Genomic DNA, 19,089 nt, shown 5'->3' with positions numbered 1-19,089 from the left:
CAATACTGACAGCTTTTCTTCTTTAGGGTGAGGTGGATATCAACCAGCTGGTGCAGTTATACATCTCACCAAAACCAAACCTATTTCAGAACAGCAGCCTCCAGACTGTTTTTCTCTTACAAAAAAGAAAATCTGGGGCCTCCAGCCATGTTATTTTTAGCTGATTAATTCTGGATATGAAGGTATATGCCTCCAGGGCACAAAGCACTCCAGTAAGGAGAAGCATTCGTTCAGCTGCCTTGACTCCTTTCATATGGACTAAGTGGGTGAAATATTTTCAGACCTGTTCTGAAGTAGGTTTTATGAGTCCATATTGACAGATTTTTCTCATATTAGTGACAGAGCCCAAGCACTGCTTTACACATTTAAGTGCTCATCAAATTTATATTCGCTTCAGTGTAAGCATTAAGACTGCCCCTGCCACAGGAGTATCTGAGGAAATTACTACACCTATGTATTGGGCAGAGTGCTGAAAGACGTTCTTTCCTATATTCCAAATATAGGAAAGACAGAGACAGTCTGTCAATGTTAATACAGTTATACAATAAATATAGGCTCAAGAGTGCCAGGTCACAAACCAAGGAGTTCTCATGTGCTGTTCAAAGGAGCATCCTTCTGGTTGTTCTTTGAACTGTCTGAAACTCCTGAATTGAATGCTTGGTTTTGGTGTATTCCTGGCATGTTAGCATTTCATTTGCTCTGGTAATTAATATTAATTGGAAAGAAAATCCATATATTTATGAGTCTCAGAGCATTTTGTTGAAGCCAGTTCTGGAAATTATCAGGTTTTGAATAGCTAATGGTGATCTTCTGCATAACTCATTCAGTCATGCCTTGACACTGCAGTTTACTGATGGAACAGTCTTCTTTCTAATTCATCACAGCAGTGACAGTAACTTAGTTTCTTAGAGTGTTGCTACTTTTGAGGAACCAAAGTGCCTGTCCTCCCATCAGGGCCTTTGGGGTTAACATGTGGGACTTATTTGGTGTTAATGGCAGTCCTCCATCCACAGGTTAGCTCCTGTAATATGTTAAAGACTTCCTGTTATTGACAGCAAACACCACACCACAACATATCTGTTAGAAAATGCACCATCACCGTTCCACTGATGGGTTCCCTGAAATTTCTCTACAGCATATAAACAACAGCAAAAAAAAAAAAAAAAAATCCCACCGAGTCTACAGCATTCTTCTGTCTAAGTGGTCATCAAATAAATTACTGGAACATTTACAATCCTGCTGAGTTAAGCTGCTTGATTTTGGGTCAGTGAAAGAACAATAGCACATTTGCTGGAAAATTTTATTTCCTCCATTCTGAGACCATTTGTGAATTCAGCAAACTGGATCTGAATAAATTTGGATACTGGTAGTGAATAACTGGGGACTTAAGTGTTTATAAGTCTTCTAGTGGCAGTGTCTTTTTCTGCATAAACAAGAGGCTAGAGAATTACCTTCTAGTACTACATAGGTTTTACAAGAAATTTGGGGAAAAGGAGCTTTTCTAGCATTTTCTAACATTTTATAGTCTATTTGTGTAGTGAGTCATGTCATGAAAACAGTCCTTTTTTGGGGATGGTGCAGTTACTCAAAGGCAAGAGAAAACAATTTTATATGAAACAGAAGCTAAAAGCGACCTAAAGTATTCCTGATGCAGTGTGCGGGTTTATCAGTTTCGGGCAGGACATTTGTACATCTGGTAGTTTTGTTACTGCTTTTACAAATGCAGCAATATCTTGGTAGACAGTATATTCAGATAAGATGGTGCTGGTAGCACAGCATCCTGCTAGACTATTTCTTTGTCAACCATAGTTCAGTTAAACTCCACATTGCTGAGCCAGTGTGTAGAAATCATAGCCCATCTCAGTGCCAGTAGGGATAATTTATTTTTGTTATGGTATATTATGGTTGTCCCACATGATTTTCATTGCACAGCACAGCTTCTATTGTGTGGTCTTGCTGAGAATAAGAATGCAGAAGAGCAGAAAGGGCTAGTGACAATTCCTTTAAACAGAGTACTGAGACCTTTCACATCTCCCCACAGCATCTTCTCTGCAGTCCATCCCTTTCAGCGAAGAGTTTCAAGGGGATGCTCTGAGGGTGGCTTCACACAGTTTCTCTGTGCCTTGCATCTTCTTCTTGTGTGAGGGTGTAGTGTGGCCCTCATTATAATTTTAATTGGGAAAGTGGGTTGTGTTTTATGTAGGCACTAGAAGGTTTTAGAATATTGTCTGGGTTTTGTGATTCCGGTCTCTTTGTCCCTGAATGATTTCTCAGGATTTCATGATTGCAGAAAGGCAAGTTATGACCTAAAATCAGATGCAGTGTAGACAAAGTTACTCTTCATATGGAAAAGAAAAACCGCTGGTGAGGCCACTCTTGGAGCACTGGGTCCAGTTGTGAGCTTCTAAGTACAAGAAAGATATGGACATACTGGAGAGAGTCCAACAAAGGGCCTCGAGGATGAGTAAGGAACTGGAGCATCTCTCCTATGAGGAAAGGCTGAGAGAGCTGAAGCTGTTCAGTCTAGAGAAGAGAAGGCTCAGGGGGAGTCTCATCAATGCGATCAAACACCTGAGGGGAAGGTGCAAGGAGGATGAGCCAAGCACTTTTCAGCAGTGCCCCGTGGCAGGACCAGAGGCAGTGGGCACAAACTGAAACACAGTGGCTTCCCTCTGAATAGCAGGAAACACATTTTTTTACCGTAAGGGTGACTGAGCACTGGCGCAGGTTGCCCAGGGAGGATGTAGAGTTCCCATCTTTGAAGATAAAAGCCATCTGGACGTGCAACTCTAGGTGACCCTGCTTGAGTAGGGAGAGTTGGACCCAATGATCTCCAGAGGTGCCTTCCAACCTCAACCATTCTGTGATGCTGTGAAAAAAAAAAAAAGTCTCGATCTGAAAGCTAGATGACGTGCAGAAGACAATTGCTCCTGCAGCCTAACACCTTTGTTGTTAGTGCTATTAAAGCAAGGCTGCAATGTGAGTCAGGAAAGACATTACCCATGGCCTGGTGAATGTAAAAAACACGTGAGATTAAGGATCTAGTTTTATAGCTTCTCCCATTTTACCAAGTTGAAAAGCAGTTTGATTGAAATTAGTGCATCAGATGACATTGTTGAATGTCTAGTTTTCCCTTGCAAGCATCACTCCTTGAAGAGCAGTGTGTCTTCAGCCTTTTAAAGGGCAGCTATACTTCTTGTTCAACTCCAAATACTAACCTGTGAGGCTGAAGCATACTCCTACAGCATTTTGAGCTGTATGCAGTTTTAAGATATGCTTCGATTAATAAATAAATAAATAAATAAAAGTAACTAAATGGACAGAAAGTAATTATCTGTACGTCCTAAGAGGAGTATTTTAAATTATTTTCATGCCAAGAATCAAAATCGTCTTTTGGGACCAATATTTCTAAAATAACACAGTACTTCAGTGTACAACAAGGGGAAGAGCTGCCAATCTACTTGCCTTCAAAATGTTAGGTTTTGCTGCTGGTTTCCTTCATGTCTGCTTTTGGAATTTCCTAACTGGTGGGAGGTCTGTCAATGCTTTATTCTTTTTGGGGGTTTGGCTGGAGGGGAAACCAGGGGTGTTGGGGTTTTTGTAGTTCTTTTTGTTGGTGGTGGTTGGTTGGGTGATTTTTAACGTTGGGCTTTAATGGAATTGTTAAAATATATGCCGGTAAAGCCAGACTGCCATGCCTACAAGGCACGCAGTGTGAAAAAGAGAGGCTCCCTGGCACAAAGCTTGTTTTGCTGTGCACTGAGAATGTTCACCAGGGGTAGGATATAGAGTAGCTTATGTGCTGTACATTTTTATTTCGTCTTACTACTCCCTGATTCCTTGTATGGACAAGAAAACAGGGTTCCAAAATAGAGAAAGAACTATTGCAGATATGACAGGAAATTATTTTAGCCCCTGTTCTTCTGGCCTTTAGAAACAGAGGGATAATCCACTTCAAAAGCATAAAGCTACAGGGTCATTTCTGTGCTGTCCTAGGTTTGCCCTCTAATTTCTGATCTAATTTCTGCTATGCTAATGCCTAGTACTTTCAGTGCCAGAAGTGTAGCCTTGGCCATAGGAAGGTTGCATATAGGTCAGAAATGAGACTGTTGGTGTGAATAGGGATTAACTCTGACTAGGTGACAGCCTGAGGTTTTCATTTTTTTTCTGAAGAAAATAAGATAATTCTTTTGTCCCATTTTTGCAGTCTCCTTTTTATCACAGTAGTAGCTGTCTGCACTCGGCACTGATGTGTAAACCTGGGAGGAAAGTGCAGGCTTGGGACCTCAACCCTCTGCTTAGAGATTTAAATCCCTGAAAGTGTCAGCTGACAGCAGCTGTTTTAAAATGAAGGGGACAGAAACAAATTTGTTTGGAGTGTGGGGATGAGGAGAAACACGTGCATATTCATTGGTCCCTCCTGCTTCATTTTGTCAACTGGCAGTTTTCTTCAAGTGCCTTTTGGGTCAATCCTTTAGGACACTTATGCCTAATCTCCCAACAGCTTCAAATCCTGACCACTCGTGTATCAAATGCCTGTGGTACTGTATCAGCCTTAGAACTACGGTAGTACAAAGGAGCCTTGAAAAAAGGGCTGACTCAAATGGCTATTTAATTCCCTGTGATATTAATGGTACCTGACACTTTTTCTCTGGCTTGGAAAATACCTCACTAGTGTTTCACTAGAACTTCGATGGTTTTGTTTTATATTTTGAAATAGCCCAGCTCTTAATGAAATCAAGATGTAATTGCTGATCCTGTTACCTAATTTAGAAATAGAATGGAACCTACTTTCATGGACAATCAGAGTTTATGTATCTATGATTAAAATATGACTGTGGAAGTAAGGAAAAGTCCTTTCTTCATGGAAGACTTTTATGCAAGATTGGAAGATACATGCTGTTGCATTTGCAACAAGCCTTTATCTTAACTCCTCTGTAACTTTTGAGTAGAAGGTTGGTTCTTCATGTTTGCTAAGTTTGAACACTGTATAAAAGTTGTCCACTGAGTTTCTGATATGAATTACTGTTTCTGATTTGATTACTATATTAGCTATTTATTTAACTTTTACACATTTCTATACATTTATATCGCAAAGGGCTTACAGAAGAACCTACTTGCAGGCTTTTTGAAATCTTTTTTTGGGTGTTATTTTAATGTGCTTTGCCACCCTAGAAGTACCATGCAGTTGTATACATGAGGATTACCAAAGAAGATGGGTATTTCTTGTGAAACTGAGACATACTTCTGCAGAAGGTTTTACCTAATTAGCAAACACCCCTAGCTGTTTTACAAAAAAGTCTAACCATTGCTTTATCATTTTAAAATAAAGAATATCTGTGGGGTTTTTCCATAAATCTGGGAAATAAACACTAGGAAATATCTTTAATGGTTTGTTTCGGGTTTTTTTTCTTTTATTTTTTGGTTTTGTTTTTACATTTGGGGTGAAAAAGGGTATTTATAAGTAATTGTTATTTGTTGATTGACTGATGAAAATTATTTATGACTCCTTGAGCTGTGGAAGAATATACATACTATACTTTAAACATACCCCAAATTTGGAACATTGATGTAATGGTGAAAATTTTAAAATCTTTTAAATCTACTTTTCAGCCACTGGTAGGAGTGTGAAAAGGACAAGTAAGGTATATTTAAAAAATTAAAAAGCTGTCTGTTCTAAACTCTTCCATTTCTGGAATGGGACCTTCTCGTTTTTCTTCATTATCTGCTTTCTGTATGAAACCAGAAGCATAAATGTCAGAAACATTTAAGATAAACATTTCTTGTAGTATGTCTGAGTTGCAGAGAAGAAGAAAGCATTGGCAGTCTTACTGGGAAGGCTATCCTCTTAAGGTTAATTGGCTAGCTTTTCAGAATCAGAAGTCACAGTTCTGTTTTTTTAGTTTGGCATCTGTGTATTTCTACCACCTTCAGTAAAAAATATTTCTTATCTATACAGGAGTTAATTAGAGTTAAGCCACCCTAACTGATGAAATAAAGCATTTTTGTGCCCAACCGTGGAGTATTTACAGTGTCTTTTTTTAATTTTATCATTACTTACCCAATAAGAGACAGCAGGGGAAATGCTGTTATTATACTTCATCATGTCTTTCTTAACCCCAGCTTGTGTTTTCTTTGCATTTAGGGTGAGCCTGGTTTGCCTGGCATAGCAGGAGAGAAGGGAGCAGCAGGGCTTAAGGTTGGTATTGAAAATGGTTAAAACCAGAAGCACACAGTATGTGAGTGAATGTATAGATAACAGTCATGCTTTCCAAATTGGGTTTATATTCTGACTGGCTTTTAATAATCTGCTCCCTCCAGTGATCAGTGCTGTAAGAGGCTTTACACATTTCACCATAAAGAAGCATATTCTTCTGCTATGCATGTATAATTCCAGCCAGTGGCACTGACACATATGCATCTACTGCCATGTGAATGTAATATGCCTGCAAATGTTTGGAAATTTGGGAAGCTCTTTAGAAAGGCTTTGTTTATGCTCTTTACAACGTGTTTCAGGCTTCTTTTCAAGAACTACTGTGGTCAATTCCTTGACAAATGTCAGGATTAAGTCTTGAGGGCTGATCCTGCTATTACGGAAGTTAGCAACAAGCCTCATTAGAAGCATGTCTCAGCCTGTATTTGTTAAATATGAATGTCTCTTTACACTTGATTGTTAAATAATTTGTTCAGCTATTTTAATATTGAACAAGTGAAACAACATAAAGTTTATGATAACTTCATTTAAAAGAAAGCTCAACATGTCTGACATGATGGGATCTGTGGGCCTCTTGGAAGGGGTAATACTAAATTCTAATCCCGTCAGCTGTGAGCGTGCATCTTTGGTGCACATGTGCTCCTCAGCTGATTCTGTGCATCATGCTACTGCTGACAGACATGCAGGGCAGGGTCTTTACATTTACTGACTGGCTGCTTGTCCATCAGGAATGAAAACAAACCATTTGGGAACATGACCTTTTCTTACTTTGTATACAGAAGAAGCCAAATTATGGCAGTTGATCCTTAATTCGTATTCACAGCTGTAGTCTTTGAGTTGCCTAGCGACTGCCAGCCATCACAAGGGGCAAAGATGAGCCAGGGTGCAGTTCTGAGCCAGAAATGCAGAGCTGAGTTGTCAGGGTCAGGCTGGTGTCCAAAAGTGCATTTGCCATTGAGCCAGTTTCTCAAGCAAATTATAATTTTGAAAAATGTCTATAAGCCATCTTTTTGTTACAGGCAATGTACGGAGCACTGAAGGCTTTGCACTTTGAATAAATCATGAATTAGTTCAAGACACTTCAGGCATTTTGTGTCTCCCAAGGAGCCTTCTAAGCTGTTAACAGAATCATAAGTCTTTTCCCTCACATTTGGCTTTTGGATTTTTCCTTTGTTTGTTCCTAAAATAAGAAGAACCAAATGTAGGAGTCACATAGGTCCTGGCAGGCTGCTTCACAAAGATATATGTCTGTTTGTCAGGGTTTATTCTGGGGCAAAATGGGGAAAAAAAGTCTTTAGATGAAAATCATCAAGCTTTAAAAATTATGTTGAAGATATATTGCCTTTTGAGTTCTATTAAATTTACATATTTTATTGTTTATTGAAGATTTTCTTGTTGGATTTTATCATCTAAGACAATGTCACAGTAGTGACATAATTGTTAGTAATTGACATACTAATGACAATATTACTAACATTTTGATTTTTGCTTGTGGTAGTAACTTACAACTTTGCTCCAATTATTTTCATCAGGGTGACCCTGGAGAAAGAGGAGAAAAGGTGAGACATGTTTTATTTCCTTTGTGGTGGTTGTGTTTTGGAGAGCCGCTTGGAGAATTGCCAGTGCACTGATTCAGAGTTTAAAAAGAAATAAACACAGCTAATACCTAGACCTTGAGCCGCATTGTGCAGCCTTTACGAGTTTCAAATGAATACCTACTAATGGAAGTTACTGATCCGCGATTACTGCAGTGGGATTAGTCACAGAAAGCAGTCAGTGGTCATGTGTTAAGGACTGCACAGCTGAGCAACTGTGCAACTAATCCTAACCATGATTAGTCTCAGAAAAAGATGAGTCTGCCTGGATAAATGAGATCCACACATTTCTCATAATTTGGTTTCAATGTTCTGTCAACTGTGCAGAGTAAAACAATTCGGTAACAAAGCAATAACTACACATACTCTAAATGATAATATGGGTAACCAGTTCTCTGCATACTAAAAGTGGATTCCTCCCTTCTTGCTTTGATCAGATTAAATAAGAGCAAGTGAAGCTGTTAGGCTATAGAATGCATGGAGAGGTACCAGCAGCACAAATGGTACACTAACGGTGCTCTGACTTGCAGTGAGTTAGCAAGGAGCTACTCCTCTGACATCCAGTCATGTGAAGGCAAGATGAGGGGGTGGAACAAGCTCCACACTGCAAAAGTGGGTGTAATTGTGCTCCTCCAGGGAGAATGGGCAGTAGGGGCACCCACATGAGAGTACACACTGAGTGAGAGTCAAGCTTCTGCATCTGTACGAGGGCAGCTTGAGAAATTATGTAAGCCCAATTTTGAGTAGGAATTTGTACACAGCCTCATCTTCTACGAGTACACTGAGACATGTTTTTAAAAAATAAGTTTGTTGTATTTAGGTGCAATTTTCTCTTGAGAAATGTTTACCCATGTCTTTGCAGCTGCAATTGAATTTCACTTCCAGATCTTTGTAAGTCTGTGTAATAGCAGCTGGAAGCATGTTTTGCAAAGGCAATTCATTTCACATTTTGAAAGACACATCATAAAAATAATCCAGGGGAATCTTGAAAGTGTATACCCCACATGTAGAGGTATGTAACTGGGATACTCTTTTCATGAAATCATTGCTTTGGTTAAAATTACATTTGTTGAAGAACTTCAGTAATCCTTTGTTTGTTTTCATACACAAAACAAATAACTACAAATGTTAATATATACTGAATTTCTGTTACTTAACATAGTGATATTTTTCCATGATTATCCTTTGACTTTTCCTAAAAAATGTAATTATAAATGCCCTCAATATGCTTTATTGTGTCAAACGAACTTGGGATGACATTTCTAACAGTTGCTATTTTGTGTTTCCATGTTTCATCAAGCCCTTAATTAACATGCTGTTAGATTGTCAGCTAGTTCCCATTGTGACAGTCACTGTGACATACAAAATGGTCTCTGTTATAAGTATTCTGAATGGAATTTTACATCAAGGTTTTCAGAGCAATATGGCAGATACTGAATAAATATTGTTATTGGAATAGTACTATTGGTTATCAGACAAAGACCTGGTAGAATTTATTCTATCCTACTTAGACAACATTTATCAATTTTTTGGCATTTTAAATATTCTTCACCCTTTACTTGAACCTCAAATCCCACAGAAAATTCTGGCCTATGGTCTTATATAGAACAAAGACTTTTTGGTGCAGTCTGGGCTTATTGTGTGGCTATATAACTATAAATGGAAATTGCATTTTTCAATAGACAAATCTTTTGAAATGTTTCTTTTTCAAAATTGTTTTTAAAGTAGAAAATGTCTTCCCAGCCGTGAAAAATTCTTTTCTGAACATCACTTCTTTTAACAGTAAACAAGGCATAGAATTTATGTAGAGATAACAATCATTTTGGTGGCTTCTTGGAGGAATGGCATTCAATGAAGCTTTCTAGTTTGTGTATCAATCATGACAGACTTCAGACTCAGAAAGTATATGCCATAAATTATTTAAGAATCCTAATAAATAATATAATAATACCTAAATAATAAAAGGTATTGGAATTGTGAGTCACCAGAATTTGATTAGATGCATTTAGGTGAATATCTCCCTCTGTGTTGGAAAAAAACATACTGGTAATCTAAAATGCTGAATCACCATGAAATCATTCCTTCATTGCTAAACCACAGCGAACTGGGGAAGTCTGTAGACTATACCAACAGGTAGTTATTTGATAGTTTGTGGGGGTTTTTGAGGACCTGTGAAAGGGATTACATTTATAGTGAAGACTGTGTAAGACATAGCAGCTATATAAACCGTGCTTGAGAGATTGAGCTTGCCAGTCATGTTGTAATGTGGACTCTTCTCCGCATGCTGTGTGCTTACATAAAATCATTAAAATATAATACGTATTTTAATTATAGGGTGATGCTGGAGAAAATGGACCAAAGGGTGACACAGGAGAAAAGGTACACTATTTAACAGTGGAGAAAAAAATGTGTGCTTTAAGCGTGCTTGCAGTACAACTAGTTAAGGAAAAAGAGTAATTCCATCAAAAGAAAAATGCATTTTAAAATATGTGTGTGTGTGTGTGTGTGTAAAGATGTTGAATGATTTGACTGAGTTCCTTTTTATGAATAGCAGAAAAAATATCATTGTTCTGTCCAATTACACATAAAGTTCCTGACTTTATACATTAGCAGCTTTAGCACAGGATACATCATAAATCAGCATCTCTCTAATTAGCACTGCTCTTTGCTGAAATTTGCATTATAGGAAAACTTTGGTCACAAATTGCCAGACCTCTGGAACTAGGTCTGCTGGGTTATAGCCATTTCTGATATATCCTTTTACGTTTTCCCTTCTGTGCTCCCCTCAAAGGAAGGGACCAAATCAATATGGGACAAAAAAATATGGTATCATGATGGGTAACTTCACTCCAAATTGCCAGCTGGACAATTTAGAGTTGAAGATACAAATAAATTTTAAACCTTCTTGCCAGATGACATCAGACATAACCCCACTTAATACTTTGCTAGTTCATTGTTGCAGAAGACCAACACGTCGTAGAAGTCACTAAAAGGTAGACATTGTCAAAATTTTATTTTACTTAGTTTTGATTTATTTTATGTGAGACCCATACTGTATCACTGGGGGAAAAAAAAAAAAAAAAAACCCACAAAAATTGAACTTGAGTTATTAAATGTGCTTTACTTACACAAGTTATAGTCTTTAGCAGTCAGAGCAAAGCCTGTGTTGCATGGGAAGAAGGGTCAGTCTCTTCTAGCTATCACTTCGGAACTCATATGCTTCTAAAAACATTCATCTTAGTGGCAAAACTTGGACAGAAGCATAAAAATTTCTTCATGTATCGCTATATGTGTAATTGCTTAACCAACTCACATCAGTTTAGTGCAAGGAGAAATTTATGGCAGATTTATCAAGCTGGTAAGGTATGCATGCAAATCCCTCAGGTCCTGTAATCTGGATACAGTAAAGCTATGCTTTCAAGAACACAAGGATTTTATGGGGCATATTGTAAAATCAGCAATTAAAAAGAGAGTAGATTGAAGAATAGTGAAGTTATTTGATTCCCAAAGTTCATTTAAATAATACTTTATCTGCAACCATGCTTATTAACCCAGATGAAAGTCTTAAGAACTTTATTTAGTTACTTACACAATGTATGCCAATAACATCACCTTGATCCACTTTTATGTGATTCAGGAATATAGTCTCTTAGCAAGTATGAGATTGTTGCTCAGATACGTAGTCCTGCAACAAGTAAATGGGAAGTTTATAACCTCTCAGGGAAGCCTAGTGCAGCTTCATGTGTTGGTTTTCTAGTTTATCAACTGTGAGAGTGAGGTTGCATCCACTAGAATGCCTGTACTGCACTGTGGCACTGTGGTCCGCAGGGCACACATCTCTCTTTTTGGGATTGTTTAAGGAAAGAAAAACTTCTCTCCTTCTTTCAGTGGGAAATCCTTCCTCCCCAAGTATAATGTTTTAAGTATTTCTGCGTGAGCTTTCAACAGTTTGGCAGTCTAGTTGGGATCAACTTGTGGAAAGTATAGGTCATCAGGAGACTGCTTATATTGCTGTATCTGGAGAAACTTCAATAATTTGTTGAACTTCATAGCACAGAAGTCTCCCATCTCTTCCAGGTTTCATATAAATTTCAGAGGTGGCATGGCGACATGGGAATATATGCTGTTTGTGCGAAGTGGATTGCTTTAACCATAGCAAGCTAGAATCCACTACATGAATTTTTACAACAGTCAGCAGCACTGTGACTTAGTTGACTTTCATTATTTTTCCTCCATTTTCTCTACCTGTAAGACAATCTGCCATCCAGAAAAAAAGATCCAGATCTTATAGGAGAGCTGCATCTTAAAGCTTCTGATACATAGCTGTGCAAAAACCACTTCATAAGGAGCTTAGGAGTGTGGGTTTTGACAATTTAGAAGTAAGAATTAAACTTGATGTCATTACATTACTTTTGTACTGTTAACAAGGATTGTATTATTTCCTGCTTTTCAGTGTAGGCAGGAAATTTTTGCTGTATGATCATTATGTATATATAATTCCAGCAAAAATTCGGATTCCAGCAATAGCCAATCATATGCATTTAGAGGAAATCAGAATGATTGTTACAGCCACATTCAACGAACATGTTCACAAAGTAGCCTTGACTTTTTTCTGTATTTTCTTATTCGTATTTTTTTCTGTATTGTGTCTTCACTTGCTCTACTGGTGTCATGATCATCTTGAGGTAGCAGTTAAACTGACCTTGACTATAAACCCTGCTATAATGCAGGGTTTCAAAGTAGCTCAATAGCATTCCTTCTGTATTTTCCACTGGGTGCTTTGTATTGGGTGGGAAATTAACATAACAAACCATGTTTGCTTTCTTAAAAGAAGCAGATGAAAGCAAGTTTCAACAAATTTCACAACCAGCCTTATTGATGCACTAAGCTTATATATAAATCTCTTCTGTTATAGTTTTTCCCTACTATACAACCTGTGCCTTGTATTTGGGTAAATCTGAAAAGTCTGGGGCATGTGTTACATTATGAAACTTCATTAGTTTTTTTCCAGCTGAACACTTGTGGTGAGGAGTGTTAGACTTATTAAGGCTCAGTTTTTAAAGGCTGTTTTTAAGAGAGCTGTGGGATGTATTCAGAGACAAGACTAGTGTCCATACAGTTCTCAGGTGTTCAACCACATCCATGTACAAACCCTTCCTGCTCAGTAAACAAGCCATTAATTTTATGTAAATAAATGCAGAGATAATTGCACTAGATCATAATGCTGCACATATGCTTAAAAGATGTAATTCATAGCTCCCAAAACTTAAAAGCATTTATCTAAAAGCTTAAATAATGTTTCTGTGAGAAAAATACTAAATTTTAATTTTTGTGGTCAGAGAGAGATCAGATGACAACAGTTTCAGACTAGGTTTAGGAAAGAGTTCTTGTTTGTGCGATTAAAGTAGCTTTGTTTTCCGAACTGCTGTACCTAGTGGCTCTCAGAAATATGGAGCTAGGTGCCTGCTTCTTGGCCTGTGACTTAAGAAATAAACTGGTTTTGTTAAATTGTTCTACTTTGAAGACAGTCTCAATGCCAGACTTGAGTTCTTCCTTCCGCTCTTCCACTGCAGTCTTGGTCCTTAGAAAATACCAAGTATCTTCCTTCTGTGTGCATGTTCCCATGCTAAAGTTTCTTCATTTGCAAACTGTCTGACTCATCAGAGAACTGAGAACATGCTGTACCATATTTTTTTCTTTAATCCCATATAAATTTCAATTTTTGCTGAAAGTGGATTATAAATACTTTGTGTCCTATCTTCCCTGTATCCATCATTACCCCTTAAAATGTTTAAATGGTAAATGTCTCTTACCAGTTGTTTTTCCACTTTATAGCTACAAAAAATCCTTGAGGCTTTGCATTTAGTTGTACACACTTGTAAGGGATTTCAGCAGTATCACTCATGCATGCCTATCAAAATGAGGCAGCTCAGGTTTCTAGACATTAATCAAGCTGTCATAATATCACTTTTTGTGTTTTCTTCACACAAGAGCAAGCTGCAGTAACTGTGTAAAGAAAATCTATTCCTACTCTTCAAGGAGCGGGGAGCACGTTATCTGGTAGCATTTAATTTTATCAGGCAAATAACAAAAAGATCCCAAACCAACTTTAAAACTGGCATTCACAGGACACTTCCTGCAGTTTTACTGAATCATCAGGAATGGGTATCCCTTATTTATATTTTAACACAAAGAATATTAAGCATTTATACTCTGCTTATAGATCTTCAAAGTGGATTACAGTACTGGCTTCTGTGCTACCTATGTAAATCACTAGCAGGCTTTGGTAAGCTTGAAGTTGCTACTGTGTAGTAAACTGTAACTTTCAATGAACAATCCAAATTTATTTTGAATAACAAATAATGAGACGGTTCATCAAATATAAGCACTCTAGCCATCTTCAGCAGCAACTAGCAAACTTTCATTAATTTAGTTTTTTTCAATTTTTTTTGGTGTGTCATTTAGGGAAAAAAAGTGCAGCAAAGTGAGTATACAAGAATTTTAAGGATCCTGCGACAATTGTACAAAACTGGGAGCTAACAGCTTCCTTGGCCAGGTCACTCACTGATCCTCTGCCCTTGTGCGTATCACTGCTTACCAAATCCAGTCAACCCAGCAAAACACAGAAATATCTTTCTGAATGCTAGATGCCTCCTCAGAACAAAGACCCTTCCTGAATACATAAATTATTATAGCTCTCTCATCCTGTAAAGTATAATACTTAACTGCATTAAATTATCAGTTAAAATATGCTGAAGAGCTGTGGAAATAGAACTGTGACTTGTCCTGATGGGGATAAACACAAAGGTCACTGGCGTGTTTTTTCAAGGTAAACTTTCATTAGCACAAAAAGCTTTGTCAGTTGAGACCCGACACTTGCCATCTGTAGAATTAGGTTGCAAAGATTGCCATATTCTTTGTAAATGGCAGTAAATTATTTTTAATGTGTATCAGCAATTTAGAGATGTCAAATTATGTCCCATCTTCTGGTTTTATAGAAGTACACTTATACAAAATCTGCAATTATTACATCTACATTATTAGTTGTGAAATTTGAGGTTAACTATTATGTGGTTTGGATGAGTGAAACTAAAACTCTCTGCTGTTCTTGAAAACAATTTTCTGAATCACACTGATTTATTGGCTAAATTCCTATGTAGCAGTACAGAGAACAGGTAGTCTTGCTATGTATGTAGTTATTTTGCTATATAATCTTGCTATACTCTTGAATGTTTTGTTATATCTGTTTCCTGAAAAACTGTATATGTAATAAGTGTGATTATTTCTTGTGGATTTTGTATCAGGGTGACCCTGGTTCTTCTGCTGCAGGAATTAAGGTAATTTAGTTTTAAAGTAGTTGTACAGGGAGAAGAGGGATGGTTGGTTTGTTACTTTGTGGTGTCACAGACATTTTAGATACCATTAATGTTATGGTTTTCCCCAGCTCTATTTTTAATGCATTTTGTCATATCTCATGTCTTTCATCTCTTTTTTTTTAGGGTGAACCTGGTGAATCTGGGCGGCCTGGACAAAAGGTATTAGTTGGAAATGTTCGGTTTTCCTTTTCTTCTCTGTTGGATTTGTTATAAATGATGTTACACAGATATTACCAGTGGCACTTACCCATATTAGGATGAACCCAAGACAGTACAATTTAACAGCCCAAGCCCTGTACGCATTTGGTGTATGATCATTTTGTATTTTAAAAAAGCACAGGAATGATGATAGTAATTAACATGAAAAGCAGTATCAGACTAACTCACCCACCCTTCTAGCCACAGCACACTTCTTGCCTTGAAAGCTTACCTAATATCAGCTGCTGAGACTAACAAAGAACAGCTCTGCTCCTTGAGTGTTCACAAGTTAACCCTGCATGTTTGACTGAATATTAATATTCAGACTATAGTACAATATTACATCTCATTAGGAAGGAAATAAATACTGACTAGAATCCCTTTCACGTATATCTGTAAGGGGAATCAAACTGTCAGAGGTACACGGTACGTTTGGAACGACATATACCAGGTAATGCCATTCTATTCTTCCTTGCAGGGGAAGAAATTCCCCTGGGTTCTGCGTAGCTGAGGCTGCTATTGCAAGTAAAAGTTCAGCAGGAGCTGTAATGACTCTATGCTGTACGAGGCCCTCTGAAGTTGGGGAATTTCCTCTTTGAATCCACAGTACATCAGACACAGTGAATGCTGTGCCTTCAGCTGCCTTTCATGAGGAGGAGGCAGGTCCTGCTGGGGAGAGCTGATGAAAGGGCAAAGAGAAGAGACAATGAGAGAAACAGATCTTTGCTTTGCAGTACTTGGTTTCCCACGAGAGCTTTCGGCACCATTCTTTCCTCTTACAACATTGAAAATTACCCACTACTGCCAGAGTGGAGCGGAGTCCAGCTGCCAGTTGAGCTAGCAGGTATTCCAGCCAGGCAGCCAAGAACTAAAATTTTATATAGTGGATGGCAGTACAACCATTTTCTAATACTCTAGGTCTTTTGGTGACTAAGCAAAACCCCAAACACATACAAATACACAATAAAAGACAAAGACTTTTGCTTTGAGAAATTATAACTGTCATCAATTTTAATAGACTAAACAAAGACTATTATGGTTGCAAATGCAGTTCTTTAGTAGAATGTAGTGTTAATTAGGAAAGGTAATCAAAGTAGTTTAAAGCTATCAAATCCACAGAATCATTCAGTGTGTATATACTGCAGTGTATGCTTTGCTTGGGTAATAAACTAGACAATGCACTTAAGAGCCTGTTGAGATTCATACTCTCATTAGCTGGCTGCCGTGGAAGCAAAACTAGCAGTGATTTATCAGCAGGCTCCTGGATCTCAGTCCCCAGGCACTCAGGTTTGATCTCATTTAGGTAACATAGATAAGTCAGATGTACGCAGTTCAGACTTTCTTTAGTCTCAGCTTGTTGTTCACACAAAAGGTTTAATGTGTTCTTTCCACTTCACCTCACAAGCTTCCAGTACGCCACATTCATGTCCCCAGCATGAGCAAGCAGCTCCTGTAATACACTCATTCAGAGTGCCTCCTCCAACCAGGTGCCCCACGTCTGCTGTTCTGCTCCCTGCTTAACAGGGACTTGTTCACCACATCAGAGGTTGTGAGAGGCCCTTTTTTCAACTGGAGACATGCCTCTGCTCTCCATGTCACCTCAGTACTTTTCCCCCTACTGTGTCCCATTCCTATTTCCTTCCTGTATCTTCTCTCCTTCCTTATATTTTACTTCTTCCTCCTCTTCCAGTTATTCCTTATCCATCTTCTAAGGACAGATATACTGAGCTGCCCACCTGAATATTGTTTCCATGAAATGAAACGTGACAGTATTTCAGTGGCTTGACAAGGCTGTTGTGCTGCAGAGGTGGTAGAAGAACCTGCTCTGCCAACCTGAGCATTAAGAGATGGAGTTAGTATACAGCTTTGTATACTAAAAAATATGTTTTTGGATGTACTTTAAAAATTCTCATAAATCTTGCTCAGACCTTTCATATCAGGAAAGGTCCTGAAAAGAAAATATTATGCATTCATCTACAATACTAATTCTAATGAAGCATTCATGATTTCATTGTGTTTCACATTGTTTAATATATCTTTGAGAGGCATTTTAATGGTTTTAGATTACTGTGACTCCGAACTGGCTTTGGTGGATCCTTGCTGCTTGTTATGTGTGCGTCTATGGGGATTAACTTTGTCCCAAGACTAAACAGTGACCTACTGCAGCAATGCTAATAGGTTAGCAGTTATAATTATTCAAATGCTGTGCTTAAAAGTGAAATTCATTGCTTCCACAATTAGATTAGAAAAGGTCATGGTAGTAGAGTGGTATGTATGGCTACTGAAGAAAGAAACTGAAAGACAGAGGAGTAGGGTTTTGGAGAGAGCATTTTGTCAGGAATGAGTACAGTGGAGACTTTTCAAGATTAACAACCTGTTTTCTGCTTTAGAAAGTGTTAGGCAACATATCGCAAAATAATAGTGTCTATTTAAAATGGTATCCTAGCTTCTATTCCTTCATGTGATTTTATAGTTAGTATTTTGAGACTGGAATCTTTCCTGTGCTTTTAGGGAATGTGAACAGTTAAAATTCTGGAGCAACTGAAATGGACAAAGAAGCTGTTATCAGATCCTTCTATAACATTTTAAAATCACTCCATTTGGTAAAGCAATTTGCAGACCCTTTATTGTGTTTTTCAGTTGGTGGCAGAGTGTAATTTTGTTATTAGTGCTTCAAGTCTACTTAATAATACTGCCTCAAAGAAGTGTCTTTGGGTACTGTAGTCTGATGAACAGCTGTATTATGTATACATGTCCTTGTGTACCTATACATGTGTATGAATGTATGTAAGTGTGTATGTATACACACACACGTAAACTATTTTAATAGCATAATCAGCCCAAACCACAGAGTTGAAATCTGGATTTCTGTAAAGCTCGGGAATGTACAAAAGCTGGAATATAGTTCAACTCATTATAAAACTAAAAGTTGGCTTCGGAGTTCAGATCTGAGCTTCCAGAAAGTTCAGGGAATGTTCAGATCCAAGGTGCTGGTTGGAATCCATCTCTGCATTAAAAAAAAATCTCCAGCCTTTAAAATAATGTTTTCTTCACATGTGTTTGTGCTTTTTTTCCCCCTGTTCATCATCTTTATTTCCCTAGACAACATCTTTCCATTTAGCTGGTATCTCAAAATGATCACTTGTGTGAATGTTGTCGTTCCTGTCCTAGACTAATATCAGCTTCATTTCAAAATTAATACATTCAGTTTTCAACTCCTGTTCCAAAATTACCCTTGCAAATGTAGTACTATAGGTCTTTTCATTGCAGTTGTACATAAGCAAGGTGTTTCTGGGTAAAGCAATAGAAGGTTACATTTCCACTATCCTTCATGACACCCTGTATATTCACAGATAAATAGCAAGCACTGAAATGATGCTACAGATAGCTCTATAAAAATGATGGCCCAGTTATAATTAGGCAGTCCTGCTTCAATTGCACAATTTAAACCAAGCTCTTCTGAATTGCCTTTTCAAAACTAAATCAGACAGTTACACAGCACAATATCTAGCTCAGCGTTGAAAATGGAACAGAATTAAACATCTGTCGTAAGTATGGAACTGAAATGGCAGTGTGTAAAAGGAACCAGTATGCTTCTTTTTTTCTTCTCTTTTGGTGAAGGTTAACGTGAGTTCATTTTTGGCTTTCCTGACAGGGATTTTCAACCTGGGTGTCATCTTCATATCCATGGTTCCCAGAAGACATT

The 19,089-nt window shown here is 37.8% G+C and overlaps 1 protein-coding gene across 1 annotated transcript in view; it reads left to right on the top strand.

Annotated features, from left to right (window-relative positions):
* The window catches only part of COL25A1 (collagen type XXV alpha 1 chain), a 319,468-nt gene that overhangs the window by 251,692 nt on the left and 48,687 nt on the right, over positions 1 to 19,089 (top strand). Inside the window, exons 13-17 of the mRNA XM_056359942.1 lie at positions 6,146 to 6,199; positions 7,747 to 7,773; positions 10,144 to 10,188; positions 15,114 to 15,146; positions 15,309 to 15,344. Coding sequence (XP_056215917.1) covers positions 6,146 to 6,199; positions 7,747 to 7,773; positions 10,144 to 10,188; positions 15,114 to 15,146; positions 15,309 to 15,344 — 195 coding nt within the window. The remainder of the gene's footprint in view (positions 1 to 6,145; positions 6,200 to 7,746; positions 7,774 to 10,143; positions 10,189 to 15,113; positions 15,147 to 15,308; positions 15,345 to 19,089) is intronic.

Source organism: Falco biarmicus, chromosome 1 (genome assembly GCF_023638135.1).
Source record: "Falco biarmicus isolate bFalBia1 chromosome 1, bFalBia1.pri, whole genome shotgun sequence".
Lineage (NCBI taxonomy): Eukaryota > Metazoa > Chordata > Aves > Falconiformes > Falconidae > Falco > Falco biarmicus.
Note: the sequence above shows the minus strand (reverse complement) of the source record. Positions and strands in the feature narration are given on the sequence as shown.